General features: G+C 44.3%; 1 protein-coding gene across 1 annotated transcript in view; it reads right to left on the minus strand.

The window, feature by feature from the left end:
• Positions 1-11,117: 11,117 nt before the first annotated feature.
• Positions 11,118-23,741, minus strand: part of ZNF710 (zinc finger protein 710) — a 207,583-nt gene continuing 194,959 nt past the window's right edge. The window contains exon 5 of the mRNA XM_085644410.1: positions 11,118-19,213. Within this exon, the coding sequence (XP_085500536.1) occupies positions 19,044-19,213 (170 nt within the window). The 3' untranslated portion in view covers positions 11,118-19,043. The remainder of the gene's footprint in view (positions 19,214-23,741) is intronic.

Consider the following 23,741-nt stretch of genomic DNA (forward strand, 5'->3'; position numbering starts at 1 on the left):
AGGAACAAATGAATGAGCAGTTACATAGACAGCGCAAACTAGGGATCGATAAATGTTACCCAGTTTTGTCACCCCTTGCACAAGATGAGACAAAAGAACAAGAAAAAGATTCCCTAATGTCTCATTTGTTAAGTTCGCCACCCCCGTATGCGCAAAATGCCACAGCGCCTCCACAGCTCGTAAATGTGCAGCCTCCAGTTAATGTGCCGCAAGCCTTCCCACAGCCGCCAGCTCCTCCTCAGCTGGCTCCTATCCCTGCTGTGCAGCCCTCTCAAGGGCCGCCAGTTTTGTTACCTGTTGCCCCTGCGCTTCCTGCGACTTTGCCTAGTACATCAGCTCCTTCCCTTGGTGCTCTTCCTAACACTGCTTCTGTACCTGGCTCTGCATCCGCTTTTCTTCCCTCTGTCTTTCCCCCCGTTTTCGCCTCAACTTCTTCTTCAGCACGACAACGACTAGCTAATGTAGTTACTAGTTTAATGTCTCCTCTCTTTGGGTCATCTAGTATGACCCCTGGTTTACAACGTAAGCAGTTGCGTAGTCAGCTGCCTGATCCTGAAGAAAAAGAGGTATTAGACCATATGGCATGTAGGTGGATTGTTTTTCCTTCACTCTATGATGTGGAGTCAGTTGTTAACGTTTTCCACCAATAGGACGCCCCAAAACAGAGGTATGTGTTTGACAAAATGTGTGAATTCCTCTGTGACGAATTGGAGGATCATGGTTCAAACTCAAACCCGCAGGAGTTGTGTCGAGTGCGATTTGATTTTGGAACAGGTACAACTGTGGGTCCCGCCGTAGATAAAGCAGGTGCGACTTTACTGTCCTTCAGGAATGATGATTGTCAACAATCATTGTTCGAACAGGAATTCCCTGTGGGGAAAAAGGGAAAAGTGCGACAATACCCTATGAGAGAAGTCCCTCCGGTATGGAAGGAGGCCGTTGCGGCAGATGCCGCTCGAGGTATTGCTGCTGCTCCAGCTCATTTTCAGCGTGTTTGGGTACATGTCCCATGGAAGCGTTCTGAAGTGTTAGCGCTTAAACAGACATTGCCTGACCCCTGTAAAAACCCTGCAGGATATTATAAGGAGTTAACACAAACTGCAGAATCGTGTGTCATGAATCTAGCTGATATAGATATGTTGTTCGGGAATGTTGTTCCACAGCCTTTATGGGGATCCATTCGCAATACAGATCATGCTGCAGAACTAGGGGGCACATGGGCTAATATCGTTGCCGCAGACACCAGACAAGATGGTGGTGCCAAGCCTGACCCTCTAGTAGCAGAACTCCCTGGTAGAATTATTACCTACATGAAAACTTTAATGCCCGCGATGCGCGTGAATTGGGATAAACTATCCGCATGCAAGCAGAAGAAAGATGAAATGGTGTCTGATTTCTTCACTAGGTTTGAAGAAACGTTTATCGACCACAGTGGTCAAGACCCGAGTACTGAAGGTGGCCAACGGTTATTTGTTGATAAATTTGTGCAGAATCTACTTCCCGAGTTGTGTAAGAAATTAAAAGATTCGAAGAGTTCTTGGGCTGTTTCCTCTTCAGCGCAAATACTGGCTACTGCACAGTATTACGAAAATAGGGATAAAGACGAGAAGGATAGAACAGACAAGAAAACGAAAGAACTGAAAACGAAGGTCCTTTTACAGCAGGCTTATCCCCCACGTGGAGGTCAGAATAATTATAGGCAAACCCAAGGTATCTATCAGCAACCCCAACAGTTTCAGAATAACCAGCAAATGAATGGGTATTATCAACCACATGTCCCTATAGGTCCCAATCAATGTTTGTATTGCAGAGAGGAAGGTCATTTTAAGTATAGTTGTCCTAAATTGTTGCAGCGTACTAATAATGTGTATGGCGCAAGAGGTAGAGGTGGTCAGCAAGCTCCCAGAGGCAGAGGGCGTGGAAATGTTCCCCAGAACGCGCGTCCTCTTCCGCCTCAAAATACGATAAATAGCTTTGATCAGCAAGGCAATGCAACTGGTAATACAGCTCAGTACTATAATAATGATTATTATGCAGAAGACGACAATGTGGAAGGTAATGATTACTAGGACAGCCATAGACAGAGAGAGGGAGTTGTTTCAGTGCCAGTGGATCAGAGTGGACCGTATGTAAAGGTGACCACAGCGGGTGTAGACCACAGCGGGTGTAACAGAGCCCTTTCTGCTGGACACTGGTGCTGCAAAGAGTTCAATTATGCATTCAAAACTCCCTGGCGCGCCTTTGTCTGGCGAAATGAATGTTTCAGTAGGTTTTTCTGGCGCCCCGGTTAGGAACCCGATTTCTAGTCCTTTGACACTTTCTGTTGGACCTTGTGAGCTAAAAGCACCCCTCATCCTAACAACAGGTTGTGGTGAAAATCTGTTAGGGTTGGATTTGTTAAAAAGATTGCATGCAATGCTGTATTGTTCTCCCTCAGGAGTACAACTTACATTGGGTAAGGAAGTGATTTCCCCGATGTACTTGTCAAAGAATGCATTGCCACCTGAATTGTCATCCCTTCCGGATGTCCTTTGGGCTACTGGTCCCAATGATGTGGGTCTCTTGGAAATACCACCATATGTAGTCACTTTAAAAGCTAATGTCAGATTGCCACGCATTCCCCAGTACAAGATCTCCAACGAAGGTCAGAAAGCGTTGTTAGCAATTATCAGTGATTTGATTAAAAAGGGTGTAATTGAAGAGACAAGAGGCAACGTTTGCAATAGTCCTGTTTTACCGGTCTTAAAACGTACGGACCCTTCACAGCCACCTGTTTACAGATTCGTGATTGATCTTAGAGAGGTAAATAAGATTGTTGTGCCACAGTTTCCAGTTGTCCCCGATATAACTGCCTTGTTAACTATGATTCCAGCCTCCGCTGCATGGTTCTCAGTGATCGATTTAAAGAATGCCTTCTTTAGCATCCCAATTGCAGAAGAGAGCAGGGGCATTTTTGGCTTCAGTTTAGGAGGTCGAAGCTTCCGTTTTAAACGCGCTCCACAGGGCTGTGAAAGTCCATCAATATACAGTCAGGCTTTAAAAGCACAGCTTGATGCACTCGTTTTACCTAGTGGTGCTACCCTCATTCAGTACGTTGACGATTTGCTAATCGCCGCGGATACTGAAAAGATTTGTAAGGAAGCTACATTATCAGTGTTGCACCATTTGTCTGCCTCTCATCATAAAGTGTCTCTCTCCAAACTGCAATATTGTCGACAAGAAGTGACCTACTTAGGTCACCTCTTATCGAAGGAGGGAAGGAAACTGACCCCAGAAAGAATTCAAGCCATTGCACAATTAAGCGTGCCAAGAACACAGAGAGAAGTGTGTGCTTTCTTGGGCATTACTTCATACTGTAGGCACTGGATCCCAAGTTTTTCCTTGCTGGCAAAACCTTTGTTGGCATTAACCTGTAAAAATACACCGAATCCTGTCCCATGGTCTGAAGAGTGTCAGAAAAGTTTTTGGGAATTGCGTAACGCATTATGTTCAGCTCCTGTGTTGGGTACCCCTGACTACAGCAAGCCTTTTACATTGTATGTTCATGAAAAGGACGGTTGCGCATTATCAGTGTTAACACAGCCTTTTGGCGACAGACCGCGTCCATGCACATATTTTTCGTCAACCTTGTGGATCTTAAAGATACTCCCCTAACTGAGTGTGATGGTACCTTATGGGTGGATGGTTCGTGCTTCAAGCTTCCGAATGGTGATACGACTGCTGCATATGCTATCACGACTTTGCATACGATTGTCGAGACTGCACGCATACCACATAATTCGGCTCAAGCAGCAGAATTAATTGCCCTTACGAGAGCATGCGTGTTGTCTGAAGGAATGAAAGTGAACATTTATACTGACAGCCAGTACGCCTTTGGCGTGGCTCATAGTTTTGGGCGATTGTGGAAAGAACGTGGGTTCCTGACTTCGCATGGAGCTAAAATTCAGAATGGCAAGTTGGTGAATGATCTCCTTGAGTCACCGACCTTACCGTTACAAGTTGCAATTATGAAATGCAGTGCGCACAAGAAAGTCACTGATGATGTTGGTCGTGGTAATGCATTTGTTGATGAAATCGCGAAAGAAACAGCAAAAGATGTGAAGACTCGAATGTATGTTGCAGGCCCTGCAAGATGGGTTGGTGATGTTGGAATGTGTGAAGACACGATAGAGAGTGTGAAGTCCCTTCAAGCTGAAGCCACGGAGAAAGAATTGAGCAAGTGGAGAGAAAGTACGGGTAAATTGGATGAGAATGGTTGTTGGGTTGATTTATCAGAACATCGGCGATGGTTGTTACCTGATGCATATGTGCTTCCAGTGGTTACTATGGCACATGGAATGGCACATATCAGTATGAAAGGAATCTGTAAGTTGTTGGCCACAGTATGGCAGAACGCTGGAATTCCCAAGTGTGCAGAGAATGTGGTCAAGAATTGTATGGTATGTTTGAAGTACAATCCTGCTAGGGGAACCCCGACTCCAGCTGGTCATTTTGCATCTCCATCATATCCATTTGAGGTTTTGCAGCTAGATTTTATCCACATGGAAAGGTGCAACAACTTGAAATATGTACTGGTTGTTGTTTGCGCTTTTTCAAAATGGATAGAAGCATATCCCCTAAAAGACAACACTGCTTTATCCACAGCCAAAGCCCTTGTGAGGGAATTTTTCCCTAGGTTTGGAATGCCAATGGTGTGGAGTGATAATGGGAGTGAATTTGTGGGTCGAGTGATGAAGAATGTGTGCGAGGGATTAGGTATAAAGCAGAAATTCCACACTGCAAATCACCCCCAATCAGCTGGATTAGTAGAGTGCTACAATGGCACTCTGAAGCTCAAACTGGCCAAAATCCAGGCGAGCTCCGGTCTTAAATGGCCTGACGCTCTGCCTTTAGCACTCCTATCAACAAGAATGACTGTGCATTCACGAGTGGGACTTAGTCCGTATGAAGTGGTTTTTGGCCGCCCGGCCAATGTATGGGGTGTGCCAAGACCGACAAAATTCAGCGAAATCGAACATCCAGTACTGCTTGACTATCTGTATGAATTGACGGCTAAATTGCGTGTTTTACACCAATAGGTGCATGATACTCTCCCCCAGACCTCTGAAGCTCCAGGACACCCTATCGACCCTGGCTCGTGGGTGCTGGTAAAGAACTTTCAGCGAAAGAACAACGATGAGCCCCGTTGGATCGGCCCTCACCTCGTACTTCTATCGACAAGATCAGCGGTTCGAGTGAAAGGGAAAAAGAATTGGATTCACGGCGCTCACTGCAAACGGATCCCTTTGCCTCTACCATATGACCGGTGGGTCCAGGAGGGTATCGCTGATTCTGAAACTGACACTGTCCCCCGTTTCGTGCCATTTAGTGATGCACGTGTAAAGGGAACGACTTCAGAACAAGAAAACGACGATATTTTGCAGGAAGCTGTGCCACCGTTAATTCGAATAAACACCACAGAGCCTGAACTCTTGTTTCAAGACCAGACAGTACCTGGCAGAAACCGATATAACTTGAGACCATGGCCTATGGACAAATAAAAATTCCCTTACCTTACTATTTTTTGATATTATAGCTCTCCCATCTGAAGGACTTTTTGATTTTTTATTTTTTGAACCACCATCCGGGTTCAGCCGCAGGGTCGCGGTGCCAAGACTTTGGGGTACAGGCCGAAGGCGTTAGGTCAACGGTTCTGGTTGTCCACTAGAAAACAGGGGTACCCCAATTTGGATAATAAGGAGAGCGAAGGGGAAAATAAGCTCATCAACAACTAAAGAAAATAAGCTCTACCTTAACATATATCAATGGATCAAGAAGATCTCTCTGATTCAACAGCTAAATTTGCCACCATAAAAAGAGGAACACACACACATAAATGGCAAAAGGGAATAGATGATGAAATTATGATATTTTTATTATTATTTTTTATTTATAATACAAAAAATTCAATAAGTGAGTTTACAGATAACTCCTAGATAGAAAATGAACAATACAGAAAGTATGATAATTGATAATGAAAAAAACACAAGGTAATCAAAAATGGGCCCCCATCAGGGATTGAAAAGAGTATATGTACAATTAAATGACAATCAAATAATCAGGCATACAAAACGGTTCTGGTTGGTCTGGGGCGTTCCCTGGACTGACAGGCGTACTCCTTAGCAGAAGATACTCACCCGCCGCGAGCGGCACGATTAGAGGATGGAGTTTTTCAAGATGGAGAGACCTTCTGAGGAAATGAACTTTAAGACAAAAATATGTAGAATTATGAAGAGCAAACGTTTTGTATTATTATGTCTGTTTATATTATTTAGTATGATGGTGTCTACTGTAGGCTATGTATTCTTCTCCTCTCAAGAGCCATTTGCACCCACTGAACAGCCTATACCTCCTCCTACTGCCTCTTTACACTCTTTCCACCCTCTGCCTGAACAAGCTAGACGATCTGAGTTCGTAAACAACTCGTTTATTCAGCTCCTGCACCAGCTAGTTATGAATACAACCAATTGCTGGGTGTGTGGTTTAATGCCACATACCATTAATAAGGGTATCCCATATCTAGTACTGCCGTTTAGCTATAATGGATCGTCATGGGCATTCCAGACCATGTTTCTCTTTGCATTAGATGTCTACTCCCCGCGACAACCGCGTTCCATCAGACCTAGCACAAACAATAAGGCCTTAATGAAAGGAGTCGCCGATATGAGCAGAGATATCGACGCATACTCATCTATTCCTAAGGATGAATTGCGAGCCTATGTAGGTTGGAACGCAACGGGGTATAGCATTAGTCTGGGTGAAAGGCAGCGAAAAATCTCATCCCCAATTTGGGTCGTACCCCACATAGGTCGGTTCTGTTTACAAGGTAATGGTCAGAATCCAAGAGCTCAACTGGGGAAAAGTGACTGTACTGAAACATACACTTTTCCATCACAGTTTTCCCCTGCGTTTTTGGCTGCCAAGGGTACATATTTTGTTTGCAATGACCGAGCATATGCATGGCTGCCCCCTGATTTCTCAGGCACATGTTATATTGCAAACTTGCTACCGCCAACATTTACTGCTGCCTCTGATTATCACAAGACCAGAGTTGTGAGAGGCGTGATTAGTCAGGAAGATACTGCCGGTCAGGAAGCAGGAGACTTCTTTTTGGGTTTCCTGCCGTTTAGGGGACCGATGGTCAATAGTAGGAACCTGAGACAACTGACTTGTGTGGTTGAATCCACTGTTAATGTAACGGCTGGTGCCCTTGGTAATTTGACAGCTGAGCTCCAAGCGGATCGCCTCATGACTTTGCAGAACCGCATGGTTCTAGACGTCATACTTGCAGACCGCGGTGGGGTATGTAAGGTCATCCAATCTAGCTGTTGCATTTTCATACCAGATAACGCTCCAACAGTCTATCAAGCTATCTCCAAACTGCATAAAATATCTGAATCTATTCACGTGGATAAAGGAGATTGGTCACTGATGGGGTGGTTCTGGGAACTGATATCTGCCTGCGGTTGGAAGATTCTGATGGTCATTGGAATGATCTTAGCCATCCTTTTCCTGTTCTGTCTGTGTGTACAGTGTGCTCCCGCGATATGTGGCCTCTGTGCTACATTATGCGTGAGGAAACCTGTATCGAGGGACGAGCTAAGTAATAGGATGATGCTACAGCAACATCTCCATGACTTCCTGAATATAGACCTGGACTCGGATTAATATGAGTATAGTTATTGCCTATGTAAGGGCAAAAGGAGGGTCTGTGGTACTTTAAAATTTGGGACCGTGTAGGACCGTGTAGGAGGCAGGGCCCTACCCTGCCTAGTCCGGTATCAGCGAACCGCGAATGGCCAATACAGTATGTACGAGTGTTTTGCATAACGTTTCATCGATAAATGCACTTTGCATACAACATTACACATTGACTTCGTGGGTTCCATTTTGGATCGGTGGCCATCTTATGGTTGCCCTCACATAGGCTACACATCAAGGACAAAAACAGGCCTTCAGATTATATGTGCCTTCCATTGACTTCTCTGTGACCTACGCGACTCGGCACCACTGCCACAGGTCAGTCCAGTCTCACGAGCTCCCCGTCCTTCGGCCACCTGTGATTAGCATCAGGGTTTGACACACCATAAAGCCTTTTCATCGCACACAAGCCTCCGGCTAATTACTTTCACACCTGACTTTTCCTGCTTTCTGGCTTGTTTTATCAACAGGAGGTGCCCGTGTTTATTGGGGTCTGCTGGAATCTGAGGAGGGATCTGAACCTCGCTGGGTAAATAATTGTGGGCTGGCCGAATTGGAATGTGGGATGGTCATCATGACTCTGCCTTTTCGTTTGTAATGAATACATGTGAATGACCATATCGCAAAACGAGGAATGTATGCCTGAAGCATGATATTTTGTATATAAGGAGAAAGCCGTTTCTGTAATTGTAAGCAGTCTCCTGAGAACATACATTGTGTTGTACTTCTCGGATACCTGTAATTGGTCTGCAGCCAATAAACAAGATCTTTGACTTCACCTAGAAGACTCTGTGTTTCTGTGGGTCTGAAACAGGAAGAACTCGAAGTCTTAGGGTGTGTTCCCCTGCACCGCTGGGTTTTAAAAACCCAGTACTTCAGTTAGTGCTCATTAGAGTCCAACAATGAGTAGGGGCTTTTTTTTTTTAGGTCTCGGCTAGCGAGGTTCGTCACTCCGAACAGGCCCCGTCCTTTTCAGATTCGGGGGCGTGTTTTTTTGCAACTTTTCTAATTATCTCCTCCAGCCAATGGCAAGAGGAGAGAAAAGAAAAACACGCCCCCGAATCCGAATCCGACGCTGCCTTTCTCCGAGGCATTTCTGCTTCGCCTCGGAGAAAGGCAGTGGTGTGCTTGTTAACCCTGCCGCCTGTGCTGCGGTCAACGGGCCCTGTGTTGAGCAGGACGTGTTTGTTGCCCACGTGTCGTTCTGCCCCCGCCCTGCGGGCTGGGAGTCGGTGGGGGTCCCCAGGGAGCATGTGTGCAGAGTTCAGCAGTTTAAAGGGGCATTGCTGTGGGGGCGGCCTGCTAGTCTGGGGCTGGAGTGGGACAGTCAGACAGGGGGTCTGTGGAAGAGAGCTGTCTGCGGCTGGGTGTTCAGCCACCACAGAGGAGGAACCCAGACAAGGTAAGTGGGGTCCACGCTGCAGCTTCAAACGCCGCACCAAAATGCCTTTCACATAGCGCCAACATGCCCTCTTTAGGCCGCTCAAGCAGTGAGCAATATGCACTCGCTTATTGCGCCTCTGTTTCCCGATCGGCGCTATAAATGATCTTGGGCAAGCTCCCCCTTTACCGATGTGCACTGTGAGTGATCTTGGGCAATCTCCCTCTTTCCCGATGTGCGCTGCGTGATCTTGGGCAATCTCCCTCTTTCCCGATGTGCGCTGAGTGATTTTGGGCAATCCCCCTCTTTCCGTATGTGCGCTGAGTGATCTTGGGCAATCCCCCTTTCTCTGCCAGGTGTGCTGGGTTGCATTCTGAGGGTCTAGGGAGAGTCGTGGAAGTTACTTCCGTGTTGGGCTGCTGGGGCTGAATTTCTCCAGAGAGGGTTCAGCGGGTAGCATGCCTCTCAGGGGTTGCATTAGAGGTGAACCAGATAGAAATTTGTAGTGCGAGCCGAGCCAGAGTTGGTTCGAAGGGCCAAAGTTCGAACCGAGTCAGAGTTCGTAAAGGGCCAAAGTTCGAGCCGAGCCAGACTTGGTTCTAAGGACCAAAGTTCGAGCCGAGCTTTCAAACGGGTAAAAATAAAAAAATACAGCAAACGAAGAGAAAGGGTCGTTCCTGTCACACAAAGACGATTTCTTGAACGCTTGTGTTTCACGATAGTGAGCTGTGTTGCCATCAGGTGAAAGGACCGTTTCCCACGTGCAATGCCCTGACAGCACTGTCACGAGTAAACCTTGAGATGTCAGTCTGTTCCATGCAGTCTATATGAAAAATAATGTTGTATGTAGATCACATGACCGTCAATTATTCCTTAAGTAAGTGTTGTTTTCATATAGCACACAATTTAAACTGGATATTTTTTAAGTGAACTCATATTTGAGTCTTAGATAAGATTAGGCGCAGAATTAAAGTGGTTTGCCTAGGATCACACAATGTTGTTAAGTGGGAAGCTGGGATCGGAACTCAAGGTTCATGAATACACATTGTATTTTCTCAGCGGATGGGACTTGCCTTCTCTATCCCAATGAAAACCTAAGGTTAATGCAATGGTCTCGGCATTGTTAAAGTTAGAGCTATTGGCATTGCTCATGACATTATTTTTGTTTTTGAAACATGTAAAGAAACGGCATTGTTATTTACAATGTCAATAGCTTAATCAGTGTGTGTGTGTAGGTGGCTCTGTGTGTGGGTGCAAATGCAATAGGTCTCGCATTTGAGAGTGATTAAGCTATTGACATTGTAAATACCAATGCCGTTTCTTTAAATGTTTTAAAAACAAAAACATAAACAAAAATAATGTCATGAGCAATGCCAATAGCTCTAACTTTACCAATGCCGAGACCATTGCATTGTAAATGCTTGTTTATTCTATTCTTGTTGATGCAGGATTTTGTAGTTCATGTGCTTTGTTCTTGTGGGGGGGGTGTACAGGTGGACTGCCAGGTAGGTATTGTTTCACGTGTAAGAACTGTAACAAGCAAGGCAGACATGAGGGTGGTGGCTTTATTACTTGTCAAAAATCTTCAATCCTGGAAATCTTGGCTCCTCCATTAAAGTACTTCCAATGGCTCTTGCATGGAACCCCTCCTGGGTGTCTCAAAGAATTAGCAGCGAGTTATTCACGGGGAAAGCACAATGAGATATATATCGTTTTTTGAAACTTGGGTAAAGTATGGCCTCTTGCAAGTAAATATTATTGCACACCTTGCCCGCCCCACGTCTGAACCTGCCTGTCCCCAAAAACTAATAGTTCGTACGGAGTTGATTATTGTAATTATGTCACACTTGCGCAATGGCATCTTACATTGGGTCACTCTATTTACACCACACATTTGTTTATTTTACTGCTCAAAGGTTTCTTGAATAGTTTTGAGAAAGCGGTGCTGCCGACATGAGACTAGATTTATAAAAAAAATAAAGCAGGAATGCCACAATTCAGAAGAATATTTCATTCATTTATTTAGAATTATTGCTCAGTAAACAAAACCTTCTTCAACAGAAAAATAAGGACACAGTAGAGCTTTGCACGAGTGGCACTGGTTTTACACTAGGCATGAAACTGTGAAAATACGGTGGTTTGGATTGAAGTTTTCCCTTTTCAGTCTTTCAAGGTAAGTATGTTCACTCTTACGGCAATGAGGGGCTGTACGGTAAGTATTGCACCTGTGCTGCGGTATTTAATCCCAGAGGGCTGAACACGCGTGTAGAACACTTCACATAAATACAAAAATAATGATGCAGCATGGTGGGAGCAGACAACGTTTCACACCACCACGGATCTAACTTCGTATTTTACAATTCATTACTTTGATATTTGGAGTGAAGAAAAAAAACATAGAATCCCCTATATCTCTACATCTCAGTTCACCTCCTGATGGTCCTGGGGGGCCGAATCCTCTGGGGTAATCCAGGTGTGCAGTATGAATATTCATGAGAAAGCCTTGCACCCAATGCTATTAAAACTCAAGTTATTTACATGTTCACTGGTTACACCTAAAACCGGACAGTGCTGCTTTCCAGTATAACATTAGGCATGAGTTAACAGGGCAAAGAAATCATTCTTGGGTCTTTAAAGCTTTTCTGTATAATATTTTGACGTCGAAATCAAGATGAGATTCACACAGGGTAAAATCTGTGCCAGGGGCGTGTCTGACATTGCTGCTCTCACAGTTGCCATAAATGGGTATGACGTATGAGGGCCTGGTCACGAATGATAGTACAGTCACAGTCAACACAGAAATCAAGGAACAGCGGCAGGGAGATACTCCTCGTGCATTAAATACGGCACATGACATGGAATGCGCACAACGTGGTGCTGGAGAGGATTCGGGGTGTTTGTTTTTAAAAGGAGTCCGAGTTAGGGCCGAGGGTCGGTTTTCATGTTGACTGTAAAGCACTCACACTCGTTCCATACATCAAACACAGAATCTTCCACAATGACATGGGTGAGGTGCGGCATGTGTCATGACGTCTAAGAGGTAGGCTTTTAAGAGCAGGTGCTTTGGGGCAGCCAGAGCATGGGTGACATGGTGAGCCTGTGTTTATATATGTATAAAGGCCTCAGACTGTGAGGTAACCAGCTCTAAGGCCCGTATATTATGACATCACAGGGATCACAATTTATTAGGTGCGATAAATAGCACCCAATTACGATTATTGACATCAATATGGATCATAATGTGGGTTTTGGTGCTCAGTGCGCTAAAACACAAAGCATTTTTCCGCTGCTGAATTTTAAAACGTTTCATCTGCTGACATTTACCTAGGTAAAATTGCAGTGGGTGCGGCAAAGGTAGAAGAAGGAGATGTTGCACTATGGCATTAAACAAACATTGGCAAATCCAATATGTCTCGGTTTTGGGACCTATTGGCTTTTCCAATGGTTTTAGCCATGCTGTACAGCGTCCCGGATGCTGTGCAGCATGGTCAAAACAGAGAGAACAGCAAGCCTATGATGAGGTCAGCCACGTCATTATGTGGGCGCGTGCAACAAGCATGTGCACCGCTACAAAATGGTGCAAATGCTTTTTCCTCTTTGTTTACTGATAGAAATTTGAAGCTGTAAATAAAAAAAAAACATGTAAAAAGTAAAGTTGTACATAAATTTACAAAAATTGCTAAAAGTAGGGTGAATGGATGGGCTGAGGCGAAGCAGGGAAGAAAGCACTACAGGGAGCGGGCAGAAGCAATACTGAGGCATGACTGGGAGGCAAGCAACATGAGGATGCAAGTGGGGGAAGCAACGCGGAGGCATTGGTGGAAGAAAGCAACATGGGCATGGTTTGGGAAAAAGCATTATGGGGTGCATGTGGGGGAAGCAAACAGAGTAACGTGAAGCAGGGGAAAGCAACATTGAGCAAGGGAGGGTAAAAACAAACCGATTAGAGATCAACTAGGAACTGGGGGGGGGGGGAAGAGGGCGAAGCATACATGCAAGAAAGCAAAGCAGGTGAGGGGGAAGTGCATTGGCAGAGAAATAGTAACACAAGTGTGGTAAAAGTACACAAGGGAGACAGCTGGAAAACACATGCACTCTGGTGGACTGCATAAACAAAAAGGAAAAAAATATAGCTCCTGAAAAAGCAGTGGAAGGACACAAGAAATGCGACAATGCCCCAGGAAATAGACAACCATAAGAAGAGAAAGTAAAGCCCATACAAGCTAATGAAAAAGAGACAACCAAACGAGAGTGACAAAGCCAACCAAAAGTAAGTATGGGGGGTGCTGTTTAGTAGGAAAAGACCTAAAAAAAACTATATCTGAAGTGTTGAAAGTCTCAAGGTGAAAAAAGACCCTAAAGCAGAATGCCTGTGTGAAGCATTAATATGGTAAACCCTTAGTTGACTAATCCAGGACGGTGGGGCATGACTACAATCACTCAACATAGATCTTAAAAGTGAAAGAGAATGCTGACCAAGTAGGAGACAGGACCTACTTCACACGCCTCGGATGATGCTTTTGTGTTCACCTTGACATTATGAATTCATTCAGTGTGTGGAACTCTAGGTACTTGAAACAAAATCTTTCCTGCCAAGTTGCATTTTGTTGATTGGGATGTAAATGCACGAGTTTGCTATGCAATTTCTAATTTTCAATAGTTGTGATGCTCGGAGAACACTAAATAACGTGTTGCTTCAAGAGTACGAGATACTTCAAAGAAACTTTGATCACGTTATTTAAAACAAAAATATCTTTTTGTCAGCAGTTCAGAATTTACAACACTGGTCAAACATGAAATGGAAGAACCTCCACCCCTTAAAAAAAAACAAAAAAACAATATATATATATACATACATACAAATCTTAATGGTATGCAAACAAAAAAAGAAATAAATACAAAATTCAACTGTAATTGCATGGAAATGTAGATTTCCCCTTGCCTGGAACGCTACAGTACTAGGTTTATGCAATAAACGAAGAACAAACAGCAAGTCTAGTAAACAATCATACCAACGTTTTCTCAATTTGTCTCCCAACTTTACAATAATGAGCACCCCAAAGCTGCCTCGAGAGCTTTTTGATGAGTGCACCAATCTATAAATAGAAAGATTAGCTCCTTCAGCCTTCGTATTCCATGAAGTCTACTGCAACTATTAAGATATTGGTGGAAAACCATCATAAAGGCCAACAGTACTTTCACCCGCGACACCTTCTACCTAAGCACCGCCATGACCATTCCCCACCATGTGATAGTCTTTCAAAATATAACAAGCCAGCTCTATGTATGCAAAAACCAAGCGAAAGAATCAGCTGCCCATCAAGCTACCAAATAGTATTATATCAGATTAGCACAGTGAATTAGGTACATTTTCCCCTTTTCCTGCATTCATGACTTCCACTTCCAACAAAATAAACCAAATCACAGAGCTCTACAATTCAACGTATGCGAACATCATCCAAAGGAACACTGGTAAACAACATCGTCCTTGCCAAAGAGATGTGCTCAACGGGAATTGGCCTTCCCTCCCAGCAGTAGGTTAATATGACCAATCGTACACGGCAGGTGAAACCTATCATTGTACAGTTCCCACACCCTTTGTAATTGAGCTCACCACCTGGGTGCCATTTTAATCAATACGGTTTTCCTACCTAATATAAATATGCGAGTGTGTGTTTTCCTAGATGTAAGGGGATATGGGTACATCATGAGAAGGAAAGTCAACAGTAAACATAAGTAAATGCAGGAGTGTAGCAGGGGAAGTGGCGGTGTTGTTTGTTCCTGGGTATGGGAATCAGCTGACTTTGTTTAGGGTGACTGATGTCTTTTCCTTCTTGAGAGACTTATCTTAACTATTTTGTCAAGGTTATTTGTGACATCATTACTATCAACACTCAATTAGGATTGGCAAACGGAGGACCCATGGGTGCTCCAGATGCCCTGGCACGCGTCAGGTCAGAGCAGTCTGGAAGGGGGCAGTGTCCTGACTTTTAAAATGAACATTCTAATGCTGGAAACTTTAAGTTTTACTCCAAGCAGACTACTGTCCGATTATGGATGGCAGGTCAATAGTTTTATATCGATGGATTGTTGTAGTTTAGTTTTTAAAAAAAAGATAATTTTCTGGTCTTCAAATGGCTTAACTTGGTTAGGGTGATTGAGCATGTCTAAACGGAACTACATTTTCTGTCTGTCCATCCAGACGGTATGCTTTCTCCATAAGCCTTGAGAATACATGCATCTGTGCCTCAGTGCATCTATTCAGAAGCGTATGCAGCTTGTTCAAGGTAGCAAAACTTCAATTGTGCTTCCCACTTTTAAGAAAGTTTGCTGTCGTGAACTTCCGCATAAGGTGTGCTGCTACTGCTCCGCTCAAAGGTAAGTGGATGGAGGCTGGTGTTCACCCTGCTGGGACCCGAACCTGTCACAACAGTTTTTAGATAGATTTCTGCAGCGAATGGATCACACTCAGCTAAACAGACTTGAGGCAAGGGCTGTTGAAACGGATGGAAAGTTCTAAATACATGTCCAAGAGTACTTCTCCAAGTCCCAATCATAGGGAACAACACGAATTTACTCAACGAATTAACACTGTGAATAAATCGGATGACATAAAAGTGGCTCCATCAACCAAACCAAAGACGTCAAGGACATTGTGCCCTTTCTACCACATTTAACGCCCGGGTTAGAGCTTTCCTATTTCTCTGCATAAGGACTGAACACAATCTTTGGCTTTCTAATTTTGCACAGTATTTAACCCACATACGTTTCTTAGCATTCTGTGAAAGACTGACAAAAATATGGAAGCTGAACGTTTTTGCAGCTATTACCCACATGGGATGATGTGTTTGTCCTTCCTGCCTTGTGGCACATATGAATTATATATGATGCAACATTTGGGGTGAAGGAGATAACGTCCCATAAGAATTTATGATGCTTTTGTGTTCAGTTGCTTTTCTGTGTTAGGAAACCATAAGACTTTGAGGTTTATTGACATTGAACAGCAACTGCTATAAACCAGTGCATTAATAGGTCACATTTTTGGCATAGAAAATTCACCAACGAGGGGTTAGCATGTACATTTTACTTTGATGCGTTTTGGTATGCGAAAAAAGGCACTTTGGTTCTTGCTACAGAATTCATCCTCCTCACAGTAAATGCACACTGCTTTTAATTTGCACTGTATACTTTGGGGGTGCAATTTACTATGACCAAGAGTAGAGTTCTGAGCTAGTGATGGAGGAGTCTTTGTAAGCTGTTGGGTATATCTTGGAGCACATAGTCTCTGGAGTACCTTGTTAGTATGGTGAATCTGGATACCCATTCCTCACCACCAATCTAATCTAGACTACGCCGCCTGGCTTTGTACTCTTTACTAATAATCTCCAGGTTCAAGCTGGGCTTTAGCACCTTCTTATTTACTGTGGTCTTATCAGCGGATTTCCAAGTGTAGAACTTGTCACCAGCATAAGGTGGAGGAGTTTTGAGTCCACACAAGGAAAAAGAATGCGGACAGTGGGTTTACCTCAGACTATGCCAGGAAAAAGAGGACATTTTCTCCTGGTCCCTTTGTACATAACACATTTCCACTTGCCACAAGCAGTATTTTTGCCTATCGCTCCTGACCACCGTATCACAATGCTCATTTGGTAGTGACAGAAAATCTATCTTTGGTGCGCCCATGGTGTCGGTGGGAAGGAAAGTCTGTGTTGCAGTCCAAACCCAAAGTTCTAACACCATTCAGAATCTTTTCACATTTGCTTCTATTACATAAATATACACAATCCTTGCGTTAATCACAGTAAATTCAGAGAAAACATAGAAATCAATGTGCCAACAGACAAAAAAGAAAGTTATGTTCAAAACACCTACATTTGTCAAATATTTTAGTTTTTTCTTTAAATAATATACTAACTCTGTGAGGTTACGAAGTTCTTCGCTTCAAACTGTTTGTACTTTAAAAGGTCTGACCAAATGACTGTAAAATTTAATAGGCTGCCATCATTTTACACAAGAGATGCATGTTGTTCCACTTTTGGCTCAAATACAGCTGGTCACTTAGTTGTTGGGAATTTTTTGCACACCAAGGTGCTCGAATATCTGCTCATGTATAGCCTGGTGCCTTAAACCCAGAGATAATTTTATTTAACGCCATGTTAAAAATACCGGATTAGTAGCATTTTACACAACCTGGCATAAACAACATATGCAGTAATAGACAGTGTAATTCCACATTATCGCAATAAACTATTCAATAAGAAATGGGGCTGTATAACTCTTGCAAATCGCTCACTAAAGAGTGAAGTACATTGGAAAATAAACTGTATCTCTATATATTCACACACACTAACCCACAACACAAGAGGGAAATATTATAGTCATTTCCCAGGTCATCAAGCTTACATCCGCTCCAGAAATGTAATTCACAATTTTGGGGAATGGATTTAATTCTATTTCTTTCTTTTAAAATAATAGCGAAAAATATATTGCAACTCAGGTCTATAAACATTTTTACAAACAGACTAATTTCTTTCAACGATAGGCAGAACAAAATGTATGCGAAAAAAATCCAGAAAAAATAAAATACAGTTCAAGGCAATGGTTATAGCAATTCAACCCAGTGTGTCCGCAGATGGAACAATACAACAGGCGGTCTACGGCTGAGTCACCTGGATCAGAAACAAGTGGTGATGCCTGCACGCTCTGCTCCCGAGTAGCAAACAATACATTTCCATCTTGGCCAGGGAAAGATCAAAACGTGATTGGTGTTTAAGCTGGAGCACAGGTTCTATTCACAGTAACATAGCCTCACCATGTTGACTACTGGCAAGATACACTTTAGACTTTCACAGCTATTGGGAACGCACTAATGAATGCATATAGTAAACTGTTTACAGTAAATCCTCTGGCTTGTTGGATCCGACTTGCTACAGAAAAGAAACCGAAGACCACAGTGCCAAGGATACAAGAATCACCAACAGCGACAAATGACAGGTCAGGAGGTAGAGCACAACTCATCACGATTTGCAATAAAATAAACACAACTGCATGTTCCTTCTCGTGTGCTTTCAAGTATTCTATCAGGAGGAGAGACCTGTATATGTCTATCGTACAGTAGGGCACAATGCGGGGCCATATGGCCTGTCCAGTCCTCTAATGCTGGCTCCCATGAGACAAAGCTAAGGAGAATCTAGGACAGGCCGGGGTGGGGTGAAGTGATTTTATCCCTATAGTCTGCACTTTGACTGTTTGATGCAAGTAAAACGAGCTCACTCACTAGCATGGTGCGTTTCTTAGGTCAGTGCGATGTGGAAATACATTCAGCAACCAACATCCGCAAAAGAGGGAAACAACTGATTTGAGTAACTAAAACAAATTGTCCAAAACATGGATTCACACAGACATAGTGAGTGGTGAACACATCCTTGCAGGAATCCTAGATTGCAGATTTCAGCAACATCCTTCCTATGAATGGCTGAAGACCGCCTAGGAAAGACAGACTGTGAACAGAAAGCAGGGTCTCAGACTCTCAGTGCATGACTACAAAGACACAGAAACAAGAGGTCAGCAGGAGGGCCTGAGATGACCATCCCACCTTACATCACATCCCCCCGCAGACCAGTGAGACATGGGGCCGTACAACAACCCGCAGGCACCGGCTCTCAAAGCTGTTTATATCCTACATCAACACGATCCAGCTGTCAGCGCTCCAAGGCAGAACCAAGGGGTTCAGTCTACCTTTCACGTATCATTATAATAATCATCCATAATTATGTCTACTGACAGCAAGAAGAATGACAGCTGAACAGCAGCAGGTTTCCTTGACAGCCGAAGTACAAAAAAATGACAGCTATCCATTAATGAGATCGTGCATTTCTCCACGCAGCGCCTCTTCTCCGGGGGATGGTGCCTGGTTTTATGGCTACAGTACATTGTAATAGTTCATTTCTTGCATGCCCTGCTCTGCAATTGTACTGTCGTCTGCACCGTTACCCGCCTCTTCATAACCAAAAGAGTTCTCCTCAAAGTCCTCTGTTTCCTGCTGACTATCCATTTCTGGGGGATCTGCTTCCGGTACCTCCATTGTTTGATCTGTAAGAGAGAGAAAAGGCAATACATGAGGTGGCCTTCGTGTGGTGCTTTACTTAAACAAGAGCCCATCTTTGCAGTGTATTGGAACATTACTGTGCATGTAGGTTTATGACATATTACCCTGTGAGTATGTGATAAGACAAGATTCATCTGTACCTGATAGGAGGGCAAGGGGAGATTCAAAAAAGAAAAGTTCAGCAAGGGATCTGTTGCAGTGCATGCGTATGACATTCTGTAGGTTTGGGCTATGCACAGAAATGCACTTCTGCCAACTCTGTGACCATATAGACGCCCTTGGTTGGCAGAATGAACATTTGAAAACTATATATCTAGAAAAGAAAGTTACTTACCTTCCGTAATGCTCTCGCTGATGGACAATCTATCGAATAAAGATTCCTCACCCACTACATTTTCTCAGGTGCCTCACTGGATCCAGAAACCTTCCCTGCAACAGCTTCGGAGCACCAGTAGGGGGTGTTATCGAGTTCTATGGCAGTCTTGTCCCATCCCCGGAAGTTACAACATGGAGCACCACCCCTGCGTGCAGATGTCAGTTTGTAAGGGCAACAATCTATGCCCATAGACACAGAGCAACTGACGGATCAGTAGTTGGACATTATGCCGAATGTATAATGGGACATTACGACTTTTCAGAAGCTCACCCCACAGAACTAGAAGGAGGATAGGTCAGAAAAGAAGCTGCGGTGAGCTAGAGTATTCATCAGAAAAATATTTACTGAGGACAAGTAACATTGTGTAGGTTTTTCTTCCTACAGATTCATCGGCTTTTGAAAAGATTCAGTGCCCACTCAGAGATGTGTATGAAGAGTGGATATAACATCAGGAAGCCCCCTCAGTGCGGACCCAAGAGTCACTACAGTATTGCCGGTGAAGGTTTGTACAGCCGTCCCATGTATCAGACTGGAATACTCATCGCGGAGGCTGCATTGGCAGCTTTGGCTGTGGAGAAAAGAGTCCAAAGGCGTTCCGGGAGCTGCTTCTCGGCGAGCCGCAGTATGTCTTGATAAAGAGGGCAATGAATCTTGAGGGTCCATTTTTGAGCTGTCGCTTCCCTTCTTCACACCAGTAAATCCCATGAAGAGTTGGTTGTCCAGCTGGTGCTCTTAAGTCCGATCAATATAGAAGCTATGGGCTATCTTGGGGTCCAACCGAAGAAGTCCTTTAGAGGGAGGTCTTGGAGATATGAAAGCGGGAAGTGTAATGGACTGACCCACAGGGAAGGGCAACACCACTTTCAGAAGAAAGGATACCCAAGTCCAAAGTGCCGACTAGTATAAGGAGACTGCACTGACGGAGTCTGTGGCTCACTGACATAACATGAGAAGTGATTGCAAGGATCAAAATGATCTTACGGGTTTACTAATCTCAATTAATAACTGTGCATGGGTTCAAAAGAAGCGTACATTAATGGCGTAAGGACAGAGTTAAGGTACCACTGCACTATAATAAAGGGTGCAGGATGAAACATGTAGGTTATCCCTTTCAAATTCGCACCACAGTAAGTATTTTGAACAAAGAGGGAAAATGCAGGACTGAGAAGTAGTCTTTAACAGTGCCCATAGCAAAACCTTGCTGGACCAAAGACAGAACAAACAGAAGTACATCAGAAAGATTAGCCCGAAGCAGACTGACCCAATGGTCCTCGCACCAGGCCACAGACTCCTCCCAGTGGCCAGAATATGTTGACTCTGTGGATGCCTGGTAAGTGGCCAAAATCACATCTATGAATTCCACTAAGCAACTCTGCTCGTTCTACTCAATCGCCATGCCCGATGGTGTATATTGTGAAGGTTAGGTACAGAAAGCTTTCTTAGTTGTTGAAACAGCAAATTCTTTCCAATGAAAGTAAAAGAAGTGGAGGACAGATGCTTAGACTCAGCAGCTTGGAGTACCAGACCCTACAAGCCCACTCTGTGGATATTAGCAACAGCTGATTCCTGTCCCTCCTGTCTTTCTTCAGAACTCAGGCGCAGCATCATGTAAAGGATACTGAAGTTCCACAAAGGAGGACTGCATCTCCCAGTATCCCTAGAAAGATCTAGCCAATGTGCCTTGGACCACCTGTGTGTGCTGACACCACTCATGGCTGGCTAAGGTCTTTGGAGTTCATCTACCCTGGATTTCAGGGAGCCTGCAACTGGTTGTTGAGCTGGTCCTACATAGGATTTCCCTGCATGTCATTCTCAGCCCCTCCTAGCACAACCCGAGGCTCCATATTGCTATGCTTCTTATAGCACCACATAGAGGTCATGTTGTTGGTCCAAACCTGAATAGGGCAGCCCCAGATGGAATGAAGGAAGGCCTTGTGGGCCAGTTGAATAGCACGCAACTCAAGCTGATTGATGTGGTGCCTCTACCCCATTGGAAGCCAGATGCCTCTGATCTCCACCATGTCTAAGTGGCCTCTCCAGCCCAGAGATGATGTATCCATCATCACCAGGAGCTTGGGAGAGTGCAGGGTGAATGGCCTGCTACAAGTTAGATTGGCATCCTTCATCCACAATGAAAGGGACCAGGCTGCCTCATCTGACACACGGATGTTGTCCAATAGACAACCCCAGTGCTGCCCATTGAGGTTGATGCAGAGCTCACATGTGCCAAAGGGCATGAGCAACCAACCGGATTCACTAGGCCAAGAGACCAAGATGTCTCACTGTCCGGGTCAGAACCAAGGAACAAGCCAGAAACACAGGGATCATAACTTGACCATCTGCAGAGATGAAAAGGATTTGAAAGTTACTGTGTCCAGAATGGCCCCTACAAAAGGAATTCTCTCCACTGCACATAGTCCGCAACTGACTCTAGCAAGCCTGCCATCAGCTAGTTGTTGAGGTAGGCAATATTTGAACCCATGTCCTGCAAAAATGAGCCACAAACTCTGCAATCGTCTTCTTGAAGACCTGCTGGCGGTGGGAAGGAGGAGGGAGGGCACCAATGTGAGACTGATGGGCAGGATGTTGAACAAGAATTATTCCTCCCCCACATTTGAGTGGAAGAAATCCACGTGGGAATGCAGTATGGGCACATGGAAATATGTTCCTGCGAGTCCAAAGACAACATCCAATGTTGAATTTATCTTTCTGAAAGAGGGTATTCAGGAAACAAAGATCTGTCATAGGTTGCAGCCCGCAGTCCATCTTGGGCACCTGAAAGCAACTAAAGTAGTATCCCTACGCCCTGTCTGTCTCTGGGAAAATATTGCCCCTTTGGCAAGCAGTGCCTGTACTTCTTATGAGAAAATGATGGCATGATCCGTCAAAACCAGAGTGAAAACAGAAGTGGGAGATGCGAGGAGCAGGGAGAGCAACATGAATGGTCGTCAATGTAGCTCAAAGATCAGGGCGGGCGCACTGGCAGTCGTCGAGGTAGCACGAAGATCCTGTTGGGCTTCGCCGACGGTTGTTGCTGGAACTTCGAGTTGGCTGTCACCACAAGCTGTCGATGCTGTAGCGCAAAGTACAGGTCTCGTGTTGCCAGGCACAGCTGACAGTCACTTTGGCGTGAAGAGTCAGATTCACAGGAGCCAAGCATTGGTAGCAGCAAGATCTTGGCACAAAGCAGCCCTTTTGTGGATGCAAAGAGCCGAAAACCTCAGGATTTCTCCTTTTCTTGGGGAAAGTGTTCCACTGATGCCACATTAAGAGTCTAGGACATGAGGGGCACCTCTTAGGAATCATGAACTCACTCCAGCAGAGGCCAGCAAGGCTCAGGCAGGTCCAGGTTCAGTTGCAGGTCCAGCTGGCAATTCAGCTGGGTAGATGAGAGAGCCTCTAGAGCTTATGTCTCTGAAGCTCAGTGCAGGAGGTCAGTCAGCTGACCCTTGGAGTCACTTCAGCCTGGGATGAGGGGTGCAGGTCCGGTGTTCCTTCTCAGCAAGCAGAGTAGCAGAGCAGAAAAGTAGCAGTTCTTCTGGCAGCATAAGCAGCACAGCAATCTTTCTTCTGTAGTATCCAAAGGTCAAGAGATGTACAGAAGAGTTAGGTCTGAGGTTCTAATATTTATACCTGGTGCCCTGGTAAAAGTTTTACAAACATTTTCTATCAGTAAGTAGTGGTTCCGTGGACCAGATTTCGGTTGCAAAACATTAATAGGTACTATAAAAAAAAAAATCAGTATTTGCAAGGATCGCCCTTAATATGAACCTCCAAAGTAGCTATCCCTAATCCTAACCTCATTTAACGATTTCAACTAAAAAAAAATAAACAAATCGTTTAATGGGTTTAGAGCATTTAAAAAAAGTTTTTTTAGCAGTTGCAAACCCTTGGATATGCTGAAGCAGTGAGTTTGCAAACACTAAAAGCCTTTGTACATGAGGCCCTATATCCGTTTAGATAGTTGCTGCGCTGTGCCTGCAAGGGCATGGAGTAAACTAGTTACCTCTTAGATTGTGCAGTCCTTCTTTACATTAAATGGTAGAATGCCTGGTTCTTTCATCTGAAGAGTAAGAAAGAGACATATCTGACTGCAAAGTTGGACTGACATGGGCAGCCTCATTTTCTATATTGTT

This window comes from Triturus cristatus, chromosome 3_1, assembly GCF_964204655.1.
Source record: "Triturus cristatus chromosome 3_1, aTriCri1.1, whole genome shotgun sequence".
NCBI lineage: Eukaryota > Metazoa > Chordata > Amphibia > Caudata > Salamandridae > Triturus > Triturus cristatus.